The sequence below is a fragment of the Paramormyrops kingsleyae genome, chromosome 2, assembly GCF_048594095.1.
Source record: "Paramormyrops kingsleyae isolate MSU_618 chromosome 2, PKINGS_0.4, whole genome shotgun sequence".
Taxonomy (NCBI): domain Eukaryota; kingdom Metazoa; phylum Chordata; class Actinopteri; order Osteoglossiformes; family Mormyridae; genus Paramormyrops; species Paramormyrops kingsleyae.
The window spans coordinates 1,868,047-1,895,152 of NC_132798.1; the positions used below are offsets into that span (position 1 = coordinate 1,868,047).

The following is a 27,106-nucleotide window of genomic DNA, read 5'->3' on the forward strand; positions in this document are numbered from 1 at the left end:
AGGGAGGCCGAAAAACCACAAAAAAACCCTCTCAAAGCAGGCTACTGCTGGAGCGGGGGAAAAAAAAAAGTGGAAAATGTCCTCCCGGCCCGACTGGCGACCGAGCAAAGCTCAGGAGCAACTGTCCTTTCCGAGTTAAATGTTACCGACGTTAGATAATATTACCCGCGGGTGTTTGATGCGAAGGTACGCAGACAGAAACGCCGCTCGCGCAACACCTGCAGCTATCGATAACACTCGCGCTGTCAAGGACAGACAAGTACTCACATAAACCGAGAGAAAAAAAAAGTGAAAAGTTAAAAATAAAACAACAACCATCTACATAACCGTACTGGCACACAAACACTCAAATATACTTCCAGATAATTCCAGTCAACCGCTTCAACAGACGCACAACACAAGTGCACACAGCGTCTACACCCCTCCCGCACAGTGCAGCAATCCCAGCAGCCTCTACAGCAATCCCAGAAATCTTAGCGAGAATGACATCCAGCTATGCCTGACAACATCCATGTTTCTACTTAGGTAATAACAGGTGGCCCCCAAAGGCCCTGTGCTTGGTCCCTTCCTCCTCTTTCTTTACATGAACTTTCTAGGTCAGATCATCGAATCACATGGCTTCTCCTACCACTACTCCTCCTATGACATCCAGCTATGCCTGACAACACCCATGTTTCTGCTTAGATCTCTGCATGTCTCATTGACATTGCAGCCTGGATGAGGGACCATCACCTCAACAAGATTGACCTTCTTGTCTTCTCTGCCAGGCCTATCATGCAACATGACATCGCTGCTCACCTTGGATCGTCAACTTTGTCTCAATTAAGGTCTGAGGAACCTAGTGCAATGACAAACGACCAGGTGTCCTTTGTTGAGCATCTTATAAATTTACCCAACATAACATCAGGGCCGGTATGCATAAAACTTCCTAAGAATGGTCGTACACTTTGACTTAAGAGTTAAAAAAAATCTTACCAAAAAGTAGGACCTAAGAGCATTGTATAAAGCTGCTAAAAGTAACTTTCAGCAAAGTCTAAGCCCAATTCCTAAGTGCTGACGGAGCCAGCATTTAAGGGTCGTGAAATGAGGACTACAAATAAAATCCCGCCCCAAATACTGAGTTCAACCAATAGAGGAGCTGCACGGTGAATATATTAGTGACATTAAACCGTTAATGTAGAGCTTTATACAACATACCTTTTTGTGATCATACCTTTAATTGGTTGTACGAAAATCTACCTAGCACATCACCAATAAATTTCCACTAATAGATGCACATGTAGTATAAATTATGGGTCAATCGCAAAACTTATAGCAAGACATTGGATCCTGAAAGAAAATCAAACTGGACGACAAACAAAACAGTTCTTTTGGCACAGTTGGTGCTTAAATGGAAGGAGGTAGTGCGACGAAAGTTTGGCCCAGCTGTTAAAAGCACGGACAAAAAAAAGCTTAGGAGGCTCGGACAAGGCGTTCAGCAGAGGAATGTGAAAAAAGGTGGTATAATGTTCTATCGACCTCGCGAAAGGAAATCACAGTTTATAAAGCAAGCATGCAAGCTACAGGTTTGTGTCATTACTTATATTGCTCTTATGACCCTTTGATGATAATAATAATTATTATTATTATTATATTTTTCCAGTTGCCAAAAACGTAGCATTATTATCACCTTCAGTTCAACTGTAAGTGCATTTTCAGGTGACGTAGGAGATTGTGTCCGGTTCCTAATTAGTTCGGTAACAAAAATAATGCCTTCACGATCAAGCCTGTATCTTTTTATCAACTCGTTATCATCGTAAATCCGCAGTACGTCCTTTCTTTGACGGAAAGTGCGCGGTCTCCGTCTGGATGCGCGTAGTGCAGCTGCCATCATTCAACTCCTAACTGGCTTAGGAGTCCTCTCCAGCTCTCTTAAATAATTTAGGAGCTGAGACCAAGTCTTAACACTTAAGAATGTTTATGCATGCCACTTATTCTTAAGTCTGGGAGTAGGAGCAAAATCACGTCACTCTTAGAATTGTGACGCATTTAAGAGTGAAATTTTACTCTGAGAAGTTTTATGTATACCGGCCCAGGTCTTTTCTGCCTGAGTACACAGCGTAGTTTCTAGTCTAGTCAATTGCTGCCTTGTGACTAAACTACTGCAACTCTCTATCTGCAAAGCACATTTGGTGTTCAATCAGTCCTCTGTCCCATCTCACCCTCTTCATTCAGCAAGCCAACGGCACCTTGCGATACCTCTCCCTCGTAGAGTCTCACTCCAGATGTTTGTTATGTGGTTCTCTGATGGTGGAATGAGCTGCCAAATCACATCAAGGGATCATATTCCCTCTCCACCATCAAGGAACACCTGAAGGAACCATCTGTTACAGGAATTCCACTACTAGCTTGATGCATCTCTGCATTCCCTGAATATTCTTAATGTTGCACATCTGGTCATTGAATGGTCTTATCTGGTTCTTGTTTTGCTGGAAGATGTTGATAGCTCTTGCTCCTATACAACTTACCCTTGTGACTGTGTATTCATTGGAAGCTCAGTCTAGCCATTTTTTACCCTTGTGCTATTTTCCTCACTTGTGCATAACTTTGTTAAATAACCATCTGTTAAATAAAGTAAATGTACAAATAGTTCTCTGCAGAGATTTTTAGTTAATACTAGGTAATCTTAGCTGCTTGGGTCACATGCTGCAAAGAAAGCAGGCTTTAGATTGCCAATGTGAGAAAAAATCTGTTACATAGAAGAGTTCCCAATCCCAGTCCTGGAGGACCAAAATCCAACAGTTTGCAGATTTTCCTGTTCAAATACAGCTAATAACCCGATTCATTAATTAATTAGCCAATTAAGATGTTCAGGAAAATATGCAAACTGTGTTGGACTCTGGTCCCCCCAAAACACAACTGGGAAACCCTGACAGGATGTTACCCTTCAGCGAAATGTTTGTCATTTAAGTAACATGTGAAACCTTTAACCTTGTTTTATATAGACATGAAAATATATAAAAAATAACTATCCTGGGTTTCTTGTACTTTTTCAATTGCAATCATATACTCGGTCTTCAGAAATGTCTTTAAGATTGACAGCCAGTATGTGGAGCCCCTAAATTTGGTTCATATGTCTCTGAAAAGCAGCTAAGAAATTCACACAATTAACCACAAAGGAATTATTCTACAAGGATGTTTGACCTTTTATTTTCCCCTTTATGTATCAAGTGATGCATAAATACTGCAACAAATCCAGTATAGGATGTTGGCCTCCCCGCAGCACAGAACTGTACATGTATACATGTAGAAATCTATTTAATGCTGACAGTGATGCCTGAACATACACAAATAGTGTTCTGTGATTTTAATCTATTTTAAAACTGGAAACAGAAACGGCAAAAGCATTTTCAAGGCTTCAGAACATTGACACGATGTAGTGACATGAAATCAGTCATTGAAACCCACGGTAACATTTAATCAAGAGATGGAGCCTGTGCTGTTGTGGCCCAGAATCCTCCTGCACCTTATAACCTCAGTTACCACATGATGCTCTTAAAGCCGGCCCATGTCTTAAACCCATTTGGACCCTGATCAGTCACTGCTGTGTAGAATCCCCTCTTCAGCAGAAGGGAATGCAGGTTATAACTAAGTTTGTAAATGTACTAAGTTACAGTTTTAGGTGACTGACTGCCTTAATCAGCTGAGCTGCAGCTCAGTTTGACGCCACCACCATAACCCCCCCCCAATGCCGCCCCCCCACCCACCCAAGCTATACTAAAACAGCAATACAGAGCGAAGGCCAATCAGAAAATATGCCAATCAGAGCCTTCAAACTATATCAAAGGCAAAGCAAAAATAATATGGAGGAAATAAATGTTGCATATTTTTGTACATATATTGATATTTTAGACTCAAGCTACTAACTGTGAATATTGAAGGGGGGGGGGGGGGTTGGGGACTTCTAGTTAACTCGACATCATCAGGAATTCTGTGTAACCTTGTCTGCCTCCCATATGCAAACATCACCGACTCAAGATGGCATCCCACTTCTCTAAGAAACGTATCGGAGTGCGTTTTCAGGAGAAACACAACGTAGCTAAGCACAAAGCTGGCTGCACATCACCTCCCAAATCGGCAATCAACGTTTGGTTCACTTAAAAGGAATGCCAACACCACACACTGAATACAAGTAAAATTGGCAAAACAAGGGTAACATTTTGCTGGAGGGATACATATAATCATTGTGACAGTTCCTCCTCTTTGCATCAGCTTTGTGCACTTGCTGGAACCGAGAGTCTACAAGAACTCCTCAACTTTGATAGTTTTGTCTTCAAGTAAACTCATAAAAATGCGTATATTTACTATTATACTTTCTTTTACATTGACAAATGTTAACTGAGAAACAACTATCTTCTGGGAGGGACTATTTTGTGAAATATACTTATTTTTTTATTTTCCCATAAATGCCTTTTTCTGCTAACACTACAGCGTCTGACTTTCGGTTGTCGAAAAAAACGCCCCGATCTGTCCGGTGCAGAGCAGCCAGAAGCTAGCCTGAGCCGTCTGTGTCTTGTGCTGAACGCCGTGGAGCGGAAGATGCTCCTGCAGCTAGGCCGTGCCCTCCATCTTCACAGTCTGCGGCTTCATGGCCCTGGAGCGGCCCGGCTTCATCGGGCCAGCAGGTGGCGGCTCTGAGCGAACGTCGGACTGTCCCTTCCCCTCACAGGTCGTGAGGTCTTGCTGGGCTTTTATCTTCCCACCAAAAAAAAAAAATAGAATGTAGGAAATGCCACCAAGCAACAGCTTGAGAAATGAAATGGGTTAAATCTACCAATGTTTAGAGTGGGCGGCCAAGGGGCCCAGCACCGGGCTGTGCAGGAGGGGTTTGCTGACCTGCATGACCGGTCGCTGGATGGGGCTGGGGAAGGGGCTTGAGGTGGGGGGCCACATGTGCATCATGATGCTGCCCTGAGGCTGGGGGGCCTAAAGAGCAGAAACCAAGTTATTATGTACAAAGATAGAAGGGGGGGGGAATCTTAAAAAGAGCCTTCACACACAATGGTAGAAGCATACAAGATAACTGGGTGCATTTGCAGGCTGTAACACTGAATCACTGAAAAGCTGCCTGAGGAAATCCCAGCTACACCAGGGGGCAGCAGACACAACCACGGCTAAAAAGACAAGTATCGTGACTGAAATGAACGGCATGAGGTTGTATATGGGCGGATATGGGATGGGCATGGATGTCGGCACCATACCTGCTGAGCGTGGTGTCTGGGCCCAGGTGGATTCCCACTTGGGCTAGCAGGCCCAGGCCTAAGAGGGAGGAGTCAACATTAAGCACCTTAAAAGGAGCATCTGGGGTACCAGCAAACAGTATCAGCCAACTGCGGCGTCAGCCTCACCGGTAAAAGCTGGCGTTGGGGGCGGGGCAGCCAGGCATGCCCTGGGAGTGACTGGGTGTGTCTGCAAACTGAAACCCTTTCATTTCAAGCTGAGGGGTCAGACAGAGACGTCAGAAGAGAGGCGACCAGCAAAGCAACACTTCTGTTTTAAAATGCTAACATGTCGATGGACAGCAGCAGATCAGCGAATTAATACTCTGATGCTTTTTTTCTGCCCACAGTACAGCATCTGATTTCCAGTCATTGAAAAGACCGTTCGCCTCAGGCTTGCTCCCTGGGGGCATTTGGGAGGGATAATCTAAAGCCCTTTAAAACTATGCAATGTTGTGAAAATACACTATACATATAAAAATGAACTGAATTAAATTTACAATGTTTACAATTGGTTTTAAAATGCATCTTGGGCGATCGGATGGCAAATGGACAGCACTAAATACAAGTGTTAATGAGCACCAAGTCAAGTAATCTGATCACAGTGCGTCTTGGGGGTTCTTTGCACTTGTATTAATCACCGTTCACTTGTGATCCAGACGCCCAAGACATATTTTAATACCAAGTGTAAACAGAGACTTTGAAACATAAGTCCTGATTCAAGGGTTTTATTTTTCCTTAAATGTGACAAATAAAACTTCAATTAGGTCTGATGATTCATAGAGACTTGTATGTAATCAGAGAGTGTTAATTAGCAGTCATGAAAACCTAAAATAAAGGTGGGTTTGCAAGGTTTTTGCTACAAAACTCGACCGTGTCCTTTCATCTTTCACTGGGAAAGGTGAATTTCTTTTTAATAAATAGCCCTTAACATCGTAACACAATTTCAAGAAAATACTACTCAGGGGTTAAACATCCAGAGTCTAGTACCGCTTATTTACACAGACCAGTCTGTGTGAAACCAATTAATTGATAACTCAGCATTTTTTGGCATCATGAAGAACTGACCTCCCTGTTTGGGGCCATCACAGGGGGTTGGGAGCCAGGGGGGAGGATGCGGCGGGGGCCCCCTACTGGCAGGCTCTGGCCCTGCTGGAGCTGAATGGATGGAGGAAGGATGAGGTGCTGCTGAGCAGAACCGAACTGCAGCTGGGAGCCCGGCATGGGCATGGTCACCTGAGCAGAACCGGGACATGGTACCCATGTCAAGACCTGCTGATATGCCTCGGCGGTCACACACTTTTACTAATGGTGATCAGTGTTTCCAACCCAGTCACTATTGTAGATCATTAAGAAAAGATGAAACTCATTAAACACACAGGTATAGGAGGTGCAGGTTAAAGGCTGAGAGAGTAAAACCTGGATGAGCTGGGAGTCCATCAGCTGGGACGCGCCCATTCCGGGGGCCTGCCTCATCTGTCCCTCATAGACCAAGGCCTGACTCCCACTCATTGGCTGGTAAGGAGGGCCTGACTGCGGCTTGACCATGTCCGAATGCTGCAGGCCGGGGAAAGCAGAGTAGGGCCCCTTCAGGGGGGCGCCCCCGGACAGCACCATGGCGCTGGGCTGGGACAGGCTGGGGTGCATGTAGACTGGGGACCTGACAGTGTTCATCAAGAGAATATCAACACAGCACGAAACTGCAACCACCAGACAAGACCCAGCAGGTTACCAACGTGGGATCTAGAAGCACTATTATTTATAGGTTTTAAAAGCAGAATTTGTTCACAATACAAAAAAAAACATGCATGAATTTTCACCGGAATGGAGGGATGGAGCCAAATATCTCCTGGGACTGGGAGACGGGCAGGCCGCCGCGGAGACCCAGCTGGGCCTGTAGGGAGGTGTGCAGGGAGATCGGGATCTGCTGTGCAGCTGCTGCCTGGGGATGGGGACCAGCAGAGCGTGACTCACTGCCTTCGTCACCATGTCCCCGGGGAGAGGTGAAGCCGACGAAGGACAAGGCCATCTGTGCCCCGTAAGGGACTTACCTGCTGATAGCCGTGCTGCTGCGTCAGGCTGGGGCCCACCAAGCGCGGCTGGCTGGGGAACACGTGCCCGTCCAGGTACAGTGGAGAGAAATGGTTACCTGCAGGGAAAGGAAGACTGTCGCTCTGCTCTGCGCAGGGTCATGCCTGCGGGGGAAAGGGGCCCGCTCACGCCGCACACGCACACTCGTCATGCCTGCGGGGGAAAGGGGCCCGCTCACGCCGCACACGTACACTCGTCATGCCTGCGGGGGAAAGGGGCCCGCTCACGCCGCACACGCACACTCGTCATGCCTGCGGGGGAAAGGGGCCCGCTCACGCCGCACACGCACACTCGTCATGCCTGTGGGGGAAAGGGGCCCGCTCACGCCGCACACGCACACTCGTCATGCCTGCGGGGGAAAGGGGCCCGCTCACGCCGCACACGTACACTCGTCATGCCTGCGGGGGAAAGGGGCCCGCTCACGCCGCACACGCACACTCGTCATGCCTGCGGGGGAAAGGGGCCCGCTCACGCTGCACACGTACACTCGTCATGCCTGCGGGGGAAAGGGGCCCGCTCACGCCGCACACGCACACTCGTCATGCCTGCGGGGGAAAGGGGCCCGCTCACGCCCCACACGCATACTCGTCATGCCGACCTTGCATGGAAGGAGCAACTGATGCCACGGGCATTGGGGGCATGGAGACTCCGCCGAAAGAGCTGAGGCTGACCCCGCTGGCGGAGGCCATGCTGCAGGGTGGCTGAAGCGCAGAGCCCGCGGCCCCCGGCGAGCCCTGGTCGGGCAGTGACTGCGAGTTCTCCCAGGCCTTCCGAGCAGACTCCATCTGGGCCGGGAAACAGCCAGAGAATTCCAGCGCTCATCACACACGTGCGTTACCTCATCTCAGCTACCAACCACTGCGGCAAATACTAAACACGCAAAATCAGAGCTTGATGCCAATACCAAACACACACAATCCTTCATCCCGAAACATTTTAATGTCCCACACAGAGACAAAAATGTTCTAAGGGCAGAATGAAAAATGATTGGTTCAGAGAGATAACCAATCAGATTGTACAAGAGGCAGGACCAAGACATCTGATTGGTTGATCCCACCAGAGCGGCTGATCCAAGGCACCTTGAGAGTGAGTTCCACACTCGTGAAGGAAATGGGATTGAGCCCCATGGGTTGCTGCAGGTGATCTCTGTGCAGTGTGGGGATCGCCTGGGTGAGGGCCATCTGGGGACAAGAGAAGAATCGTCACATGCAGCAGGTCACCCCTCAGTATACCGAGATACAGGTGCGAAAGGCAGCCAACCAACAGCCCACAAAAATAAGCAATAAAAGACACACAGACGACATTTTAGCCCAATTCGTCCTTGATAGTTTTTGTCCTGGTTAATGAAAGGCAAGAGACCAAGCTGGCCACACACTCACGTTTCTGGCTAGAACATCCTGCAGCTTAGCACCTGGGCCGGACCCCGGCGCCGCCCCCGGGCCCGGAGGCACGCTGAAGTCCGAGTCTTTGGGCGCAACACCGAAGTCGATGGGCGGCACAGGGAGACCGCTCTCCACATGGATATCCACCCCGTTGACGGGGGCAACCGGGTTCTCCGGATGTTCGACGCACTCTGGTCCCTTGCGGTGCCTCAGGGAGCGCTCGTTCCCAATGGGACCCGGCTTGTGCTCTTTGCTCTGTTCCGCTGCAGGATCTACGTCCTTATGCACAGAGCAGAGGCGAGACAGGAATCAGCACCAACCAGGATGACGTGAAGCTCTGCAGAAGAAGCCATCTAAAAACCCTCACGCCGACGGAAGGGGGAGCGGGTAGGAAAACACGTGCTCACAGCACCTGCTTCTCCACCTTCTTTAGGTGACTGTGCCCTGCAGGGCCGGGCACCTCCTCCGGCTTGAGGGAGCCGTAAGGGGAGCTTCTCTGGGAGGAGCTGGCGGAGGAGCCCTGAGACTCAGCACTCAGGTCAATGCCGCTGTCCGTCTGACTGCCCTTATACACCTGGGAAGAGACGCAGCCAAAAGGGCATCTCACTCTATGCTGGGGTGGTGACTGAACCCTGAATGCCAGCCTTCCCCAGGGGCTCGCACAGAATCGCCTGGAGTACCATCAAGCCCTTCTCTCCACTATACTGTGTGTAGCTTGTATGTCGTAAGCCAGTCAAGGGTTTAACTGACATGCCGAGGATCTTCATTACCATCAACACCAAGGAGGGGTAGGAAGAGGGGTGTATCAAAACTTTAAGGACATCTAGGCTCAAGGTCACAAACGCTTGGTTCTAATCCAAAAATACGATTGGTTAGTGGAGCGAGGGTACATCAAAAGATAAAAAAACCAGAAGATAACAGCCTGGCACTATGTCATACCCGGTGAGGAGAAGGGGCAGTCTGACGCCCCCTTCTGGCAAGGAGGAGTACATCATAAAGAACATACCTCATTTGAGTTTGGCTCAAGCCCGCTATATGACACCTGCTTTGTCCACGTGTCTCCACTCGATGACTGGACAGACACAGCTGAAATAAAGTTGTGTGAAATGTCACAACTATTCAGTTGGCACAATCTGATGACAGGTCACTGTAAATGAGCACACTTTCAGGCAAAGTGGCACTGCCAGCTTCCCGGTCAGCAAGGACGCCACATTTACCCGTGCTGCTGGCCTTCCAGATCTCGGTGCCCAGGCTGCTGCTGGCTCGTGAATCTGCATGCTGCCCCACAGACGTGGCGCCCTGTTTCCTGGTAAAGCGAGGGGGCATCTTGGACGAGGTCATCCTCACCTTATTGGGTACCTGTGAAATTAAAGAGTTTTTCCTCCTATACAACTTTGCAGTGCCTCTTCCGAGTTTGTTTATATGAAGCACACATAACCTTGCAAACATGGAACTGGAAGAAGGACCTGCTTCTATAAAAAGGGACTTGCTTCCATAATGCACGTCTTAAATGCAGTCAGAATACTGTCTAAAGCCCAGTGAATGATTAAATGTGCATTTCAGTTTAACTCAGCCCTAACAACTATTCTACGTGACTATATGGGGCATGTGCGATAACCACCAGGGTTTCAGATGACGGCCGTAAACATTTGTCTGGAGGCTGGGTTTTTGGTACTGCACCACAGTACGGAGGGGCGTACGGAGGGGCGCAAAAGTTAGTAATCTGTATAAATTCGCCGCATCGTTATGTTTAATAAACATGCAAGATTTGAAGCTGCAAAAAGTCCTGCCATAGCACAGATGTCTTTTTTACCTTGTTTATCTACAACCCTATTATTCAAATCACGGTCCTCAAGGTCTGAGCCCTGCTGGTTTTCCAGCCTTCCTATACCTGTGAGCCAGGTGTGAAGCCTCTGGCCAATCAGAATCAGGAATTATTAAACTATCTACCTGGGAGAACTGAAAACAAGGCCTGGATTTGGAATCGAGGTCCAGATTTGAAGAACCCTGATCTACAATATCTCCTCATTCAAAAGATGTTGAGCTGTCCCTTTCTTCATTGCCAATAAATCACTTGATATAACTTTTAGGCATCACAATACAATCTCATTAATCTTTTAATCGTATGCGAGTAAACGTCCATACAGTCTCTCCACTGCAGCCAATCTTCCAGAAGGTAATTTACAGATCAAGACAGGACAGATACCCTCAATAGTGGAGCCAGAAATACCAGCATAGGTAGACCAGCAGAAATGGGCCAGTCCCATAACAAATGACCTGTGAAATTACCAGGACCAAATGAACAATATATTTGCCCATTAATAGCTCAGCCCCTCTGATTGCTCTAAGCAGGCACACACATACCTATCTGACAGCTGTCTTATTACACTGTATCTCTCGCTTTGAGTGCAGAATTGCTGGGCCCGAGTTCCATCTAGGGCGGCCCATGACCAACTGTGCCACGCAGTAGATCTCCCTCACCAGAGCATCCGGATCCTTCTTTCGGCGCTCCTCCTCCGGCTGGCGCCGCTGCTTCGTAGACGCGCCGTCCGAGAGGCCCTCTGGCACTGCCACTGGCACTGGCACTGGCACTGGCACTGGCACTGCCCTGCCCTCCACTGACAGGCCAGAGCAGACACATGCAGTGAGCTGACAGCACAGCCTTCACGAAGTGAAAAGATGAAGGAATTGAAGAGTGTCCCTCTTCCTGTCCTTACAGTGCAGCCTTGCACTTACACGAGCACACGTTGTGGTCATATTGAAGCACCGGCGTGTTGATCTCCTCACGCGTGACGGCCCCGGCCTTCACGTCCCTCTCCGTCTTCTTGCACGCAGACTCGCTGGGAACGCTCCGAGAAGCAACGTCGGAGCGCGGGCCGCTGTACACTGAGCCCAAGCTCAAACCTAAGGCTCTTTTCTCAGGAGACCTGTTTCGAACAGAGGCACCATTGCAGCCATTAATATGCCAAAATGTAATCAGGCCCAAACACTAACCTCACACATGAGAATTCCAGGTGAGACCTTCATTAGTTAAAACTCATCAGAGCAAGCAGAACAGAAGCACATTTATATTGTGACGGTCACCTCCTGCAGCTCAGAGACGTCCCGTTCTGCCACCTGTCGCTTCTGCCAGATTTTGCTGCCGTCCCTGGGATGTCAGGAGACCGGGACATCTTGATTCCCTCCAGAACAGAATCTCCTTTACGGTTCTGCCTGTCCAACAGATGGCGCTGGCTAGAGAAGCTCCTTCTGGAAAGCTCCCTCCTCTGCCTGTAGCGTGGCTCACCATGTCCTGGGTCTGAAGGCACGTCCCGCTGGGAAAGACCTCCATGCTTCCCACGTCTTTCACTGAAGTCACTGCCATCAGAGACAGTTTCCCAGTCCTCCCATTGGACCCGCTGGCTCCTCCCACCAGAATGGTGAGCGGAAACAAACCCTTCCCCACCCCTGGAGCGCCGGGGCCAGTCCTGGCTGAGGTTCTCCACACTGTCTCTCTGGCTGACAGAGTCCCTATCCAGCTGCTGCCGGCGGAATCGAGGTGGCTTGTCCTGGCGGGGGGGGCGGCGCCTTCTTGCTGGGCGGTTATCAGGGCCGTCACTGTCCAGGTGATCCTCTGCTCCACCACCTCCATTCTCAATGAAGGAACCTGGAGATTGATACCTTACAGACTCGGAGGGTTTTCTGGAGAAAGCCTCTGCCCCAGGATCACAGCTATTCTTGCGTACGAGATGATTATCGAACTGGCCCCCATGTCCCCTCCATGTGCCATAGCTCGGGTTCTGCCCTGAATGGGTCAACCTTGGAGGCACAGAGCGACCAGGACCCCTGTTGGCTCTGGCCTTGTCCTGAAACTCTGCAGTGGTGGCTTGGTTATGGTTATACACCTTGTTGGACCTCCAAGAGTCTCGGCTGTCCACCCTCTTCCGGTCTCCATCCTCCCTCTGCCCGTGGCCCTTGGGCAGCCCCTCACATTCGGAGCTTTCACTGAGAGTCTCGCTCATGTTGCGTCGGTGCTGCGTCCCCCTCTGAGCTCTGTCAAGTTTGTTGAGGTCCTGCGGGCTGCAGACACGACCCTCGCTCTGACTGCCACCATAGCCTCCTCCTCGACTGCCCCGGGTGCCTCCTCGAGAGCTGAACTCCCTGAACCCCCTGGCCCGGCCTCTTCCAGTTCCCCTGGTGCCACTAAAGGCCTGCTCCTCATCAATAAAGATCCAGTTGTTGCGACGGGGTTCCAGGGGGTTCCTGCTCGACAGGACCTCCACAGAAGAGCCTTTACTGCGCTCCCAGATGCTCTCCTTGGGCCCCTCATCCCCCAGGCTTTCAGGCTTCTCCCTTCTCACTAGGGTTGGTTCCTCCTGAGCTGCTGCTGCAGAGGACTTGCTAGCTAAAGGGAGGGTTTGATCATTCTTCAGGTCATACTCATCAGCAGGCATCTCCTTCAGTTTGTAGGGGACTGGTTTCTCCTGCAGCTCATATCTGGGCTTTTCATTTTCCTTATCCTCCATATTTAGGGCCTTCAGGACTGGTTTCTTAATGGGGCCAATTCGCCTGGCTTGGGTTCTGCTGCTGGATTCAGTCGTCCGGGGGGTAGAGTCTGGGTCCGACCAATGAGGAAGGAAACCATCTTCCTTTTCCAGAGAACAGTCACTTCTCCAGAAGTCCGAAACACAGCTTTGGTCTTTACTTAAGCAATCAGACTCTTCTTTGTGAGAATCCAAACTGTCCTTGTGGTTTTTGCTGTAACTTATCTCCTCTGATTCTTTCTCAGGATTGGAATTTCCATACGGGGGCTGAATTTGTCCTGCTGAAGAAGTCAAGACTTCATTGTAAAACTCCTTTCTTGGGGAAGATCCTTCAGCCAAATCTGGCATTCTTTCCTGACGATAGACAGGATGAGGCATCTCTTCACCCGGGGCATCACAAAACTCCTCACCCAAATCAGGCTGAGATGGTCGGTCACACCTAGATAGCCATAAATAAATAAATAAAATAAAAAATCACTACCACTTACTGTAAACGTCACACTTTATCCTAGACTTAATTTGAATTTTAAGCTTAACAATGCAACACAAGAACATGAATGTGTCCAGCCAGTAAACGTAAAAAGCTTCATCAATTGTGAAGTAAATTCTGAAGGAAACATAATGTGCCTATAAATATTGAATGATAACTGCCTGAAACTTGCCTATATACTTGACTAAACATTTAATGTCAAATGTGGTAAACTCAAACAAAACAAAACACTAACTAAACAACCCAAACAAACAAACTGGGGGGGTGGGAATAAAAGAAAAGGGCCACACCGTTCATCATCATGGCTCACAACCCTGCTGTCAGGCTGCTGCTGATACGGTGGACTGAAGCCTTCCTGACCCCAAACAGGGGGGGGCTCCACAGAGGGGGGAGTCCTCTCCTGGAGCATGCTGGGAAGGCAGCCATCATCCGACACAGAGCCAGGACTCTTTAGGAGGTCACTAGGCATCATCTGCTTTAACATCCCTGTAATAAGCAAGTACATTCCATCATTTTCATTTGCACAAGGAAACACGATTCAGGATTCAGAGAAAGACACCCATACGGACCTGAGGAGGGGATGCTGGGGTAGCGATCTACATGGGAGGGCCCTGTGGCTGCTCGGGGGTCCACGTATGGAGGCATCATCATCCAGCGGGGATCAAAGCCCAGCATCTGAGGGGAACAGTAACAGCGCTGAGTCTGGCCAGGAAGGCCCTGCCGCTGCCAGGCCTGCGTCGTGTACAGCGGCCCCTGAAGAGGAAATGTGAGGCACCGTCACCCCCCGTAAGACCACAAGGGGAAACACATCCACCTTTTTGTAGTCTGCTCAGTATTGGAAGAGGACTGATAGCAGCAATTAATCTGGAGGATCTGCAGAACGAATCTTGGGGTGCCTATACAGCCATCAAGTGCTATAAACACTGGACATAGGAATCGTTAATAAAATAAACTGTACACTGTCATCTATTTACCCAAAACACATACGGAGTGATCGACTACATTTCCATCCTACTAATAAGTTCTTGAGTAAGACCACAATTTCAAAGCTGCAGATGAACTGACCTTTGTAGAGATGACACCAAATGAAAGGCAGAAAAAAAACATGGAAACTGAAGAACTACGCCGGCTGCCTTCAGGTTTGTTAGGTAACTATGGCATGAAATGGTTCCTCACCACACCTTGCTGGGTTCATTAGACGAGGATCTTCAGAAATGAAATGCAGTGTATTGGAGGAGGGCTTCTGCTTACTTGGGGGTGACGCTGGATCTGGAAGCGAGGAGGCAGAGTTTTCTGATGCCTTGTGGAGTCCTGAAGAGGTGACGGTGGCTTGCAGTCCTCACCCCCAGAGCGGGGACCCGGAGCGCCAGTGTCACTGCAGCACACGTTCTGACGCCCACCAGAGGGCACCTCAGGAAACTCAACTGCAGCACAAAACCACGGGGAGACATGAGCTACTGACCAGGAGTCTCAAACCAAAAAGTCTCCTTTTGAGAAATTTGGCATCTTGACAATTATACCAACAATTCAGCTTATGGTTTAGTCTATTTTACTATCATATTAAACTTGCAAAACACCAAAGAGAAAGATAACAGTAATAATTATCTACATCTATCATTTATATTAAATCGCTTCCTAACTGCACGGCCTACCCTGCCTGCTGCTTTGTGAGCGCTTTGGGCTCGGTCTGGAGGAGGCCGCCAGCTCCCCGCCTTCCCAGTCCCTCAGGGCCTCCTGTGACCGCTTTGGGCTCGTTCTGGAGAAGGCCACCAGCTCCCCGCCTTCCCAGTCCCTCAGGGCCTCCTGTGAGCGCTTTGGGCTCGGTCTGGAGGAGGCCGCCAGCTCCCCGCCTTCCCGGTCCCTCAGGGCCTCCTGTGAGCGCTTTGGGCTCGGTCTGGAGGAGGCCGCCAGCTCCCCGCCTTCCGGGTCTCTCAGGGCCTCCTGTGAGCGCTTTGGGCTCGTTCTGGAGGAGGCTGCCAGCTCCCCGCCTTCCCAGTCCCTCAGGGCCTCCTGTGAGCGCTTTGGGCTCGGTCTGGAGGAGGCCGCCAGCTCCCCGCCTTCCGGGTCTCTCAAGGCCTCCTGTGAGCGCTTTGGGCTCGGTCTGGAGGAGGCCGCCAGCTCCCCGCCTTCCCGGTCTCTCAGGGCCTCCTGTGAGCGCTTTGGGCTCGTTCTGGAGGAGGCCGCCAGCTCCCCGCCTTCCCAGTCCCTCAGGGCCTCCTCGGAGCCAGCAGTCTTCTCGCTCTTGCCAAACTTCTCGTCCAGCTTCTTGAGCTTCTCAGCGCAGGCGGCCAGTCTCTCCTGCCGGACGCGTCTCTCCTCCTCCTCCCGGCGCCTCCGCGCACGCTCGATGGCCTCAGACACCCCCGCAGAAGCAACTTTTCCCCGGGGGCCCTGGCGCGGGTCCTCCTTATCCTCTGGACACTCTCCGAAGCAAGGCCTGCTGACCTGTGGCTGAAAAGCAGGGACCACCGGTAAGGGAAATCCCGCGATATCAGACACACAGTGGGCACAAAAGGCAGAGCAGCTTGTAGACAGGGAGCCAAGTGAAGCACACAGAACAGCACTTCATGGTTCAGTCCATACATCATCGAAAAGTTATTCAAAGAAGGTATTTTTCATTTAATCAAGATTTACCTGGCTGTCAGCAGGCGCCATCCAGCCATTGACCTTTCTGGGAAGCCGTGGCTCCTGGCAGGGTGGGTAACCCTCCTCGTCTGCAGAGTCCTGGCCATATGGTCCTTCTGCAGAGCTCAGGGAAGACTGTTGCTCACTGCGGAGCTCCGCCTCGGCCCTGGGGGAAAACAGCAGCAGTGTACTACAGCTCGCCCGTCTGCATAATTCATCATTATTATGACAGTGAGGGAATGTGTGATGTGGTCAGCATGTGATGTGGTCAGCATGTGATGTGGTCAGTGTGGTATTCACATCATTGGGTTATAGATCATACAATATAGATCATTACAGATACTGTTAAGCATCTGCTGAGCCAATAATGCAGCATCAGAAAGTGGCCCGAAAGATACTGAACCAGCAAACGCCAGACGCCGAACGGTCAGACTGAAGAATGTGCTCACCACGGCTCACGCTTATCACCGCCATTGTGATCCTCTTCATCGTCACTAAACTTAAGCTTCTCACTGTAGTCCACTTCGTCATGGATACCTGCAGTGGAGTGGAGATGCTCTCAGTCTGGCCTGTTGCGGCCTTCAGGATGGTCTGATTTGCTCCGTAACATAAAATCGGAGAAACCAAGCTACTCGAGTCTTAAGCAATTATAATAGGCTGAAAGCAACTTTTGAAACGGTAATGCATCAATTTACACATTTTCATGCCTTTACACATTTGCCTGTAGGCAATACTAATCATGCTGGTATTCACAAAGGAGTGTGTCTGTTTAGCGGTAGAACTCTCCGGATGCGAAACCGCATGGCAGTTAGCTATGGGGTCTACACACATAGCCAAAGATAAACAGGAAGTGAGCGAAGCTCTGACCTGCCCAGCCATCTTCACAGCTGTTGTCCAGATCGTCCAGCTCCTTCAGATCCTCTGGGTTAATGATGGTGGGACGGGGTGTTCTGTTGGCAGGTGGCCGGGGGGGGCGCGGAGTGGGACGAGCAGGAGTGCGGAAATAGTTGCCCTCCCTCCCCGTCTTGCCGCTGCAGCAAAAACAGAGTGTTTAGATGCAACAGGCACGCTGTATACAAGGATAGCTGTACGAGAGAAATGAGCACAAGTGACTCTGAAAATCACCATTCCTCGCAAATCTCAGGGAGAAAAGTGACCCCCTCCATGCTGAGCTCATGGATCTCCATGTAAACCTGTTACTGTTCGAGGGTTACGATGTCGAGACATGTGAACTGAACACGTCACGTTTCAACAGGATACTGACTTGATGGAGTTGGGGGCAGGAGGCTGCTGCCTGAGCAGAGGGCGAGCCGGAAAGCGCATGGGGGCGGGGCCTCGTTCCGAGGATGGTGGAGAATCACGCGACTCCTTCAGGCACATCTGGAACCACACGGGTGAGAAGAACGTTGGTGTATCGCTGGTCCTAATCAATCAGACACGATCATCTCCCACCACCCGTACTCACAAAGGCAGGCAGCATGTCGGGGTAGACTGTCGCGGAACGGTGCTGCTGGGTCGGGTGCGACTGGACAGAGGCCGTGCACCGGCGTGGGCTGGGCTCCCTGCCTCCCAACGGGGCTGCGGGGGCCAAGCTGGATGGAGGAGGGGGGTGCAAGGCGGCAGGGGTTCCTGAAGCGGAGGACGGAGGAGGGGCCGCTGCGGAGGTGTGAGCTGGCCCACTGCTGCCTCTGTCCTCGGGCTCAGCAGGGGGAGCAGTTGGAGGGGGCAGCGGGTGCAGGATCTTCCCCCCACCTTCCCGCCAGCTCGTCACGTCTGACAAGCACAGGCACGGCTACTAGCCAAACACTTACACAGGTTTACCACGCACGCACGCACATACAAAACCATGGGGAGCATTCTGAATATCACCACCATTACATTTACCATCAATATGTTTAAAACCTCTTTTCACACAAAAGCAAGACTGATATTTAGCATCCATCCAAAAAACATCCCGTTAATCCATTCCCAGTCACATCTAGCTTAAGAACGGCATATAAGCATGTGCCTGAGTTTGCTGTGACGGACAGGCATCCAGTACAAGGCCCTATGCTGTCGGGGATAGACTCCAGCACCTCCACCCACCCTACGCTGGATAAGGTGGAGGATGGATGGATGGATCGATGATTCAGGCTAATGGCATATAGTTGCAGATTTTCATGTGGCCCTTAAACATCACTATTACTAATAAGTGTGTCACTGTGGCTGCAGTCAGCCCAGCTGAGGTACAGTACATAGGATTTGCCACATGCAAAGAAACATCAGTTATAACCATATGTACATAATTATACATTCTCTTTGCATGTGATATATCAGGATTACACCCACCATGACAATTTAATTTTTTTTTTTAATGTTTGGTTAATAAAGATCTTTCTGATTCTGAAGTAAACAGGGTATCTGAAGTCAGACAACCACAGCAGAAGTCTAACGATCCCCTTCAGGCAGTGTAGATACCAAGTGCCATCTAGAACCTCCCCCCAGGCACACTTACTCTGGGGGCGGAGGCTTGGTCCGGGCCCATACGACAGATCGAAGGCGTTTCTTTCCTTGCCGGCCTTGTCCTGCTCGCTGGCTGTCTTCAGCGCTGGAAATTCCTCGTGACAGAAGGGCTGCAATCTGTTTGAGACCCTTAAACCTGGGTTACAGAACAAATAACACATGAATGCAATACAGCGACCAGGCTGACACGCAACCGTAACATTATACTAATTTGTTCTGAAATAGCAACAACAAAAGCATTTAGCTCCCTATGCTGCGAGAACCGTGCAGAAATCCACTCACCATCTCCTCTTATTGCCTTTCCATTCAGCTGTGCCCATTGCTTTGGTCCAATGGTAACTGTGCTCTGAAAGAAAGACACTGATCTAAGGAGGCATTGTGGACTCGGAACACACCTCACCACTTTTCATTCAACGTGTCATTAGGACAACAGGATAAACTTAATCCCACTGATGGCAGTCGGCGTCTTGCTAAAGGCCGGTTCATACTTCACGTGCAGACTCAGCATTTGCGTATCCGCACATGTAACAGACACGGAACTGTTCATACTACATAAAATTCTACATAAACTTAGCACATTTCCATATCTACAGAACGCATGGGAGAAACTGGAGAAAAAATTATTACATTTTCATACTAAAATAAAAAAAAGGACAGATACCACGTCAAAATGTTACTTGTCATCCAGGAAAATACCACATGTAAAATACCTAGTTTTAAAAGTACTCAAGTAAAAATACTGTACATGCGAATCCGAATATAGCATTGTGAGTTACGCAAGTTACATATTGTAAGTTACATCACAATAAGGAAAACCCAGTCGCATATTTTCTTTTTATTCAGAAAAAGCGGTGAAACTTGCAGAGCTTGCTGGTGCTAGGGCTTCCACTTGTAACATTTCTCTGTGGCTGACCTCCACCCAAAGGTCTTCGACCAAAACTTCAATTCAATCAATCATCTAATCCAACGCCTTGATGACTCGTTTGGCGAATCGGCGAAGCCTGATTCCCGCCCCCTTCCCCAGAGCACAGACTATGGGATTTAGCTAGTTAACAGCACTAATGGGCTATATTACATTATCATGTAGCAGACACTCTTATTACAAGGTCTAATAAAATCAGCTTACTTAGGTAAGAAAAACACCAGAGGCAGGTAAACAGAGCGGGCATTTCGTTAGGGGGGGTTTATGAGGCATCCCTCTCCTGGCTCTCTGATACCGCATTCTCGCACACTGAAACCTGTTTATATGGCTATTCTACCGTTATGGCGTCATGTGGAAATGGAAGCAAAATGATAAAATCCCGCTAATCTATCCCCTGGTGACTGAGGAACATTAGTAGTAACCTTCTGACACGGCTCCAGTGTGAATGTGAAACTATAACAGATGACCATGCTCGAGAAGGACTTCTCCCCCCTTATTCACTACATTAATATCAGCTGGGAGTACACAGCACATGCTTACGGTTATGGAAGACTGCGTGGGTATTAAAATGTATCTATCCTGTATTGTTTTTATCTCATACATTGACGGGGGTCACACACCCCACAACAAACCTGCTAATTTCGACTGAGTCATACACAGTTCAGTTGGGCTGCGTGCAGTGCAGTTAGGCTATTGATACGTTATTGAGCAAAGCACTGGAAGAGGCAAACTGCCAAAGACTTCATTTAGCAACCACTCAAAAAATGAAACGGTTAGAACTGACACTGAAAAGTAATTAGCTTGTATGAATTCATACAGTTATTAAGTGTCAGTTTACATCCAGAGACAGAGAGGGAACATGACATCACTAAACAATAATAAAAAAAACATATGTATGACAAAGGCCTCATCTGCATTTTAATTAATAGTACCCCCCCATCACAATGCCCCCACAGCAAACCTCTTGATCCACAGGAAACACTGTGCCACAGATTAGTGGAATGACTTCTTTATTCTGTAGAAAATGGAAGATCGATCTACAGGAATGATTTAATAATGAATTCTCAACATTTTGCAGGCTCGTAATCTAAATCAATAAAAAACAAACAAATAAATAATGAGGTTATTGTTAAAATAATAATAATTCCAAAGCATAGACATGCACAATGGGTAAAGGCCCAGAATGGCTGGTGGCTGAGGAGACAGAATGTTGGTGAAATGTGTACATGTATGTACACATGCAGAGAAGTAATAACCGGGTTTATGCAGCCTGCTGTAACTCCCGCATCCAAGAGTGGAGTAAGGAGACGGACACCCACCTGCAGGCTGCCAGCCACTGGGGGCTTCTCTGGACTGGAGACGGATTTCTGCAAAGCCGGCTGAGGCTGCAACTCCAGCAGGAGAGCTGCTGATGCAGCAGAACTGAGCAAACATGAGAGACAGAGGATTAGACAGAAGATGGGGAACACGTGCAGCTATGGTATTACACAAGCATGGAAAAGACAGAGAGATTTTGTAGAGTCAGGCCCCGTACGGGGGGGAGTGACAGAGCGAGAGCTTGAAGGACACGTCTACTACCAATGTACTAAACTTTCGTTCATTGTGTTGTTCTTTGTCCACTGGGCTCAGGCCTGACTGAGGGCATCCGCATAACTGTACACACACACACACACACACTCCGCCTATCTGCTCATCACACACTCCAGCAAGCCTCTATTCCTGACTCCCAGCCCTCCACCGACATTTGCATCTATGCGTCACTCAGACAGTACTCACTCACATTCCTTGAATGGATTTGCTGACCTCTGATGACACGTGAGCGCATGCACGCTCACAGACACGCACCTCTTTTGGTCTGGTAGGTCCTGCTTGTTTGCCCATCCCGTTCCGTCTTTGGGCACAATAATCACGTCAGGGTCCTTCCCTTTATTTTCGGACTTCAGGCTCGGCAGGTGAGTGGGGGGGGGCATACGCCGGGCAGCAGCCACTTTACCAAGACTTTGCAAGCCATGTCGAGGAACAACTAGGGGCAGAGTGTGAAAAGGTCAAAAAAAGAAGAGAAAAAGTGACAAGACCCAAAATCAGCTTTTCCTGCCAATTGTGCAGTGATGGACATTACTCCAGAAAGCCTGAGAGTCACCTCACTCACCTGTAGTTCTCTGTGTATCTATTGACTTCCCCTTGTATTTGTCAAACAGGCTGAGAGAGGAATACTTGCTTTTCCCATCCTTGGACTTGATTATTTGCCCCAAACGATCGGACATTTCGATGTAATGTCATTGAGTATGGGAATTTGTCTTCGCGCCTCTCTCTTTGTCCTTTGTTTTCTGTAGAGGACAGACGGCTTCAGCTGACACTCCACACTGCATATTCAGGCAAAATGAGAACTTACCAAAACCATCAGCTTTCAGAGATCCACATACAACCACACCTAAAAATATGTGATACTATCCCTTAGAGGCAACTCCTCCCTATTCCCCAAAACTGCCTAGAAAACAGACAGACTCTCACACTCAAAAGCATAACCACAGCAATCAGCTTGAACACTTCCTGAGATTAACAAAAGAGTGGGGCAGCTCTGATTAGCTTCATATCTAAAGGGAACACCACTGACTGCTGACTGTATAAGATTAGGGCAGCACACACAAAAGGCAAATGCCTTTAATTCCATGGCATAGCAGGCTTTCTGCTGCAAACTTTTACTATGTATCCATAGTAAACGGCTGCACAGATATCACCCAGGTGAATTTGAGCAGTTCCAGTTCAGAAAGCAACTTAAAATCACAATGTAGCAAAGACAGTCAGGCAAAGGCTAAGCACTAAAAAGTGTTGTGCTTTAAAAGCGACTTGTCACTGTTCAAGGAGCCTCCTGAAGCAAAATATGACAAACATATGCAGGAAGTTATGCATGTTTCCTGTGCAAGTAAACAAACGCCTTTTGGCGCCTTAGTTATTCTGTTGTACATGGTAAATAACAGCCAAATACATGGAAGGACAAACACCTCTCCTCATATGCCTCATCTGCTGATTGTGACACTCTTCACTGCAGGTAATATAGTAAGAAATAAACATTACAGCCACCCAAATCATTTCAAGTTGTATTGAAATTTGTGATAAGGGGGCTTTTGAAAACTAGTGATGTGCTGATAAGGACATTTCTGGCCAATACTGATCACCGATTATTTCGAAAACTGACAGAGACACTGATACTGATTGTTTGGGAGGTTCTGTTTAAATAAGTTTAAAGGAACCCTCCGCCCAAAAAGCCTGAGAGAGTGCATGACCATGAACAAAATAACAATCCCACAATAATATCTGGGCAGGTTTACACTTCAACCTCTCTACCAGGGATAAGAAAAGTATTCAAAACAGACTTATTGCTTTTAAAAATAATATGAAAGCAAGTAATGCTCAGTCATGCCCCAGACTAGGGTGAGCGCACAGGTAGGCCCCTGACTTACTGATCAACAGACAGTGCACATTGAATTCATGAGCAGGTGCTATGAAATATCTGCTAATCACATTTAAGCCGTGTTTACAAACAGTGCAAGAAGAAAAAAGGTTGGATGTTGAACCAACAATTAAGGCAGGACAGAAGGGGTAGTGTGCAGCTCAGTGAGACAGAAATCTGGGCCTCTGTCCAGAAAGTTGTGGGTTCAGGTCCCATGGCTGACAAAGTGAACATTTTACCGTTTATTGAGGCCATTAACCCAAATTACTGACCCTGCGCTCAGGACAAAAGCATCTGCTAAATAAGTGAATGTACTGTCTTTTCAACTAAAGAAATACATAAGCTGCAAGACAAAGGCGAGGGATCAAACATTGAGGTACACTTAATGACAAGGTGAAGGGATATTTACAGATACCCCAGGACACGTTCAGTTTGCACAGTTCAGTTCATTTCCAGGAGCAAATGGTCAGGAAAGACTGCTCTTCATTCTAAAGTGCATAACTAAAGTAAATGCCTTAGTGTAAGTATGAATGGGAGTAATTAAAACCACATATGAGCACGTTCATGTCAATAAAGCAGATAAATAACCCACTTCTGCGAACAAGCGCTAAGCCAACCCTGTGGGGCTGCTAGCTTGCAGCTATCCAAATAGTACACTGCACTGAAACTGGAGAAAAGACACTGATGATCGCTTAATCTCTTCGACTTTTTAACAATCTCCTGGCCCCAGTACCCTCACCGCCCCCCCGTCACTGTCACGGAGGAGCTGCGACCTGCTCACAAATGCCCCTTAACGGGATGATGAGCTAGCTGCCTTATAATGCAGAGTCAGACAGCCGCGATGCTGAGCTAAGCCCTGAACTTGTTCTATGCTTTGTATTAGTTAGTAACGGAGCAGCCCGTTCTTGGAGTTGGCTAGCCAGCTAGCCTAGCATTAGGGGGTTCCATCACGCAGACAGATACCCGCCGTGCATGCAGCGGACGTGCAGCACCTGGGAGTCCAAACAGACCGAACAAACCGACATAAACAGGGGGGGAGAGGGTGCCGTTACAGGCACGGGCCGTGCAGTGCGGGAGCCCTCGCAGGTCAGCCGCATAACCCCCCAGCCGGGGCACTGCGAGGCCGCCGTCGGGGCCCAGGTCGGCCGGGGTGACTGAAAATGTGACTGTCCTCAAATGCCCCTAATAACATACCGCGGGACATAACGCTAAATAGCAAACATGGCTGTTTGTAGAGAAAACTGCCGTTAACTGGTCTAGCAGGCAAAACACGGCCCGTTACAGACCGGGGTGTGAAACGCACGACACTAACATCGTATTAATCTCGAGTAATTAATGACAACAGGCAGGCAGCAGATGACACCTTACCGTTGCATTTTTAAAGCGGTTAATGACAGAAAAACGCCTCCTACACATTTTAATCGTGATTTTCCTCCGGAACCAGTCAGGAACAGTCGCCGTGCTGACAGCCAGAGCCCCGTTATACTCACAGCTAACGCGACTCTTTCGCACCGCAAGCTACAAAAAAACGTGTTTCTCCAACAATAAAAGCCAAATAAACGATTAAACATGATTAAGATGGCTGCTGCCCGGAACAAAGCGGCAGGGATACAGTCTGCATGAAGCCCCGGGTTGTGTCGCATCAACACTCTGGCGTCGGGTCCGATCTTTACCTGCTTCACCTACGAATGCCGGTTTTATACAGTTAGGAGTCCGTGGGGACAGACCGCTTGGAGGATTTTATTCCCGTCTCTGCTTAAAGTATCCCTTTTTTTCTTTAAACACCGGGTTCCGGTACGTATCCTCCGTGATTATACGAGCCGCCTGGCCTGGGTGTCGCTCCCGTTAAACGCCAGCCTGCGTGAGAAACGGGTGAAACAGCGCCCCGCAGCGTCGGCCCATGTCACTGCCGTCGACTGCTGGAATTTCAGAGGCCGTAACAAATTACTACAAATAAAATCAAAGCACTATTATTAGTAAAAGGTTGTAACAGAAAAACTACGGAAGAGGATTAGGACCACCATGAAAATATTATTTGAATTCTGACTTTAATCTCAGAATTCTGACTTCAGAATTTTTTTTCTAAACTCAGAATTCTGAGATTAAAGTCAGAATTCTGAGAAAAAAAAAGTCAGAATTCTGAGATTAAAGTCAGAATTCAAATAATATTTTCATGGTGGCCCTAATCCTCTTCCGTAATAAACAGTCCAGCAAATCAACCGAAACTTTGAATACTCTATGTTACTGAATTCACTTGTTACTGAATTAATTGAATAATAATGAACTTCCTATGTAACTTACACTTAATTCAGCGACTTACATTTGATAAGTATGCTATCATTTGATCTGTTCTACAATTGTATTTTACTCTTGTACTTTGTTTAAATTATTAGTATCATTATTAATAAAAGTTGTTAATTAGGTGCTGCTGCCACTTTTGTTTGATGCATGCATTTGCAGTGAACTAGATGCATTGTGTGTATCCTGGCTTGACTCAGCAATGCCCAGAATCATACCAGTGTTTTGAACATATTGTAGCGCCGGCGGGGGTCAGCATATCCTGGCATGCTCGTGGGCAAGCGATCCTTCTTGTCCTTCGCTGCTCGCCATGCCTCAGTTCGTCCGACACTACAATATACTGCTGTTTATGCAGTGACGTGCGCTCAGTGTGAACTGCAGTTGTCATGAAAACACTCCGTAGTGCCAGCTCTGTATTCGTGTACATGGGGACAATCAGAGTCAGGAATTAGTAGCCAAGTATGCATGCATACAAAGAATTTGAGGCAGTGTGTTTTTTTGTGAAGTTAGTACTTCATTTTTTCAACACTGCAGTGTTGCAAGTGGAGAAAGATGAAACCTTGAAAACTGAGATTTTGGATTACATGAATAACAAATATGAAGATGATGATGCCCAGTGCCTACTAGACATGGCATCCTGTATGGATTCCAGGCTCAATACACGGGACATCAGTGAAGAGAAGAAACCTGAAGTTAAGGCCAAAGTGATATTGGAGAGCATGGAATGTCAGGTGGAAAGGAAAGCCAAGTGGATATTCGATTTAGTGAAAAAATGTGTATGATAGAGGTGATATAATGGTTATAGGATTGAACATAATACAAATGTTGAAATGACATAAGTATCAATAGTGTTAATTTCTGATCAGCTGTGATATATAACAATGCATATGTGCTCTTTTCAAGGCGGAGAACTCAAGTAGCAGCACTGAAGCAGGACTCATGGTCGCTCGTGTAGATCTTCAGATTCAGTCTTTATTGCTTCCTCATAGGTTACAACCAAGGCTGGACACGCCACAGAAGTGTCTATTGCCATGTTGCATAGATCTTTTATACACTTTCTCTTATCAGATACTTTGTCACCAGGAAGTCTCTCAGCGTCATCTCTTCCTTTCCAAGGCAGGCCCAGGTCCTTTCACCTCTCCATGAGATTTTCCTAGCAGCCACACCATTTTGCTACTTGGCTCCTGAGGAAACATAATTACAATGGAACCGTCCCCGTCCGAGGCATCTCCCCATGATTCCCACCACAATGGAACCGTCCCCGTCCGAGGCATCTCCCCATGATTCCCACCACAATGGAACCGTCCCCGTCCGAGGCATCTCCCCATGATTCCCACCACAATGGAACCGTCCCCGTCCGAGGCATCTCCCCATGATTCCCACCACAATGGAACCGTCCCCGTCCGAGGCATCTCCCCATGATTCCCACCACAATGGAACCGTCCCCGTTCCAAAACAAAGTTGAAATCATCAAATATCATAAGACGTAGTCTGGGCCAATAGCGTGGGCTAGTACAAGGCCCAAAAACATTCTTACTTTGATACGATTCGATTCAGCAGCATC

At 48.4% G+C, this 27,106-nt stretch overlaps 1 protein-coding gene across 2 annotated transcripts; it reads right to left on the reverse strand.

Annotated features, from left to right (window-relative positions):
- Positions 1-3,173: 3,173 nt before the first annotated feature.
- LOC111842674 (protein PRRC2B-like) lies at positions 3,174-25,133 on the reverse strand. Of its 2 annotated transcripts, none has more exons than XM_023809547.2 (32): positions 24,918-25,133; positions 21,943-22,120; positions 21,639-21,816; positions 21,113-21,215; positions 19,154-19,217; positions 18,864-19,007; positions 17,835-18,142; positions 17,634-17,749; positions 17,237-17,400; positions 16,819-16,906; positions 16,379-16,535; positions 15,397-16,195; positions 14,996-15,168; positions 14,314-14,497; positions 14,035-14,230; positions 11,816-13,693; positions 11,468-11,658; positions 11,213-11,349; positions 9,949-10,090; positions 9,738-9,817; positions 9,144-9,305; positions 8,729-9,010; positions 8,429-8,530; positions 7,948-8,134; positions 7,310-7,407; positions 7,079-7,200; positions 6,678-6,918; positions 6,327-6,494; positions 5,388-5,476; positions 5,241-5,298; positions 4,876-4,965; positions 3,174-4,734 (listed from the first exon to the last, which is right to left on the reverse strand). In XM_023809547.2, the coding sequence occupies exons 2-32, from the start codon at positions 22,055-22,057 to the stop codon at positions 4,591-4,593; spliced, it is 6,960 nt and encodes a 2,319-aa protein (XP_023665315.2). In that variant the 5' UTR covers positions 22,058-22,120; positions 24,918-25,133; the 3' UTR covers positions 3,174-4,590. The 2 variants fall into 2 exon arrangements, with proteins under 2 accessions (XP_023665315.2, XP_023665316.2); XM_023809548.2 differs by having other exon boundaries at positions 14,314-14,419; positions 24,918-25,132.
- Between the last annotated feature and the right edge of the window lie 1,973 nt (positions 25,134-27,106).

What these genes read in the sequence shown, in the direction of transcription:
- LOC111842674 (XM_023809547.2), bottom strand. Translation starts at nt 22,057, where the DNA reads ATGTCCGATCGTTTGGGGCAAATAATCAAGTCCAAGGATGGGAAAAGC. An exon ending in CCGACATGCTGCCTGCCTTT is followed by an intron (nt 17,750 to 17,834) that starts GTGAGTACGGGT and finishes GTGTGGTTCCAG; the next exon opens with ATGTGCCTGAAGGAGTCGCG. An exon ending in TGGACTCCCAGCTCATCCAG is followed by an intron (nt 6,495 to 6,677) that starts GTTTTACTCTCT and finishes GGTTCTGCTCAG; the next exon opens with GTGACCATGCCCATGCCGGG.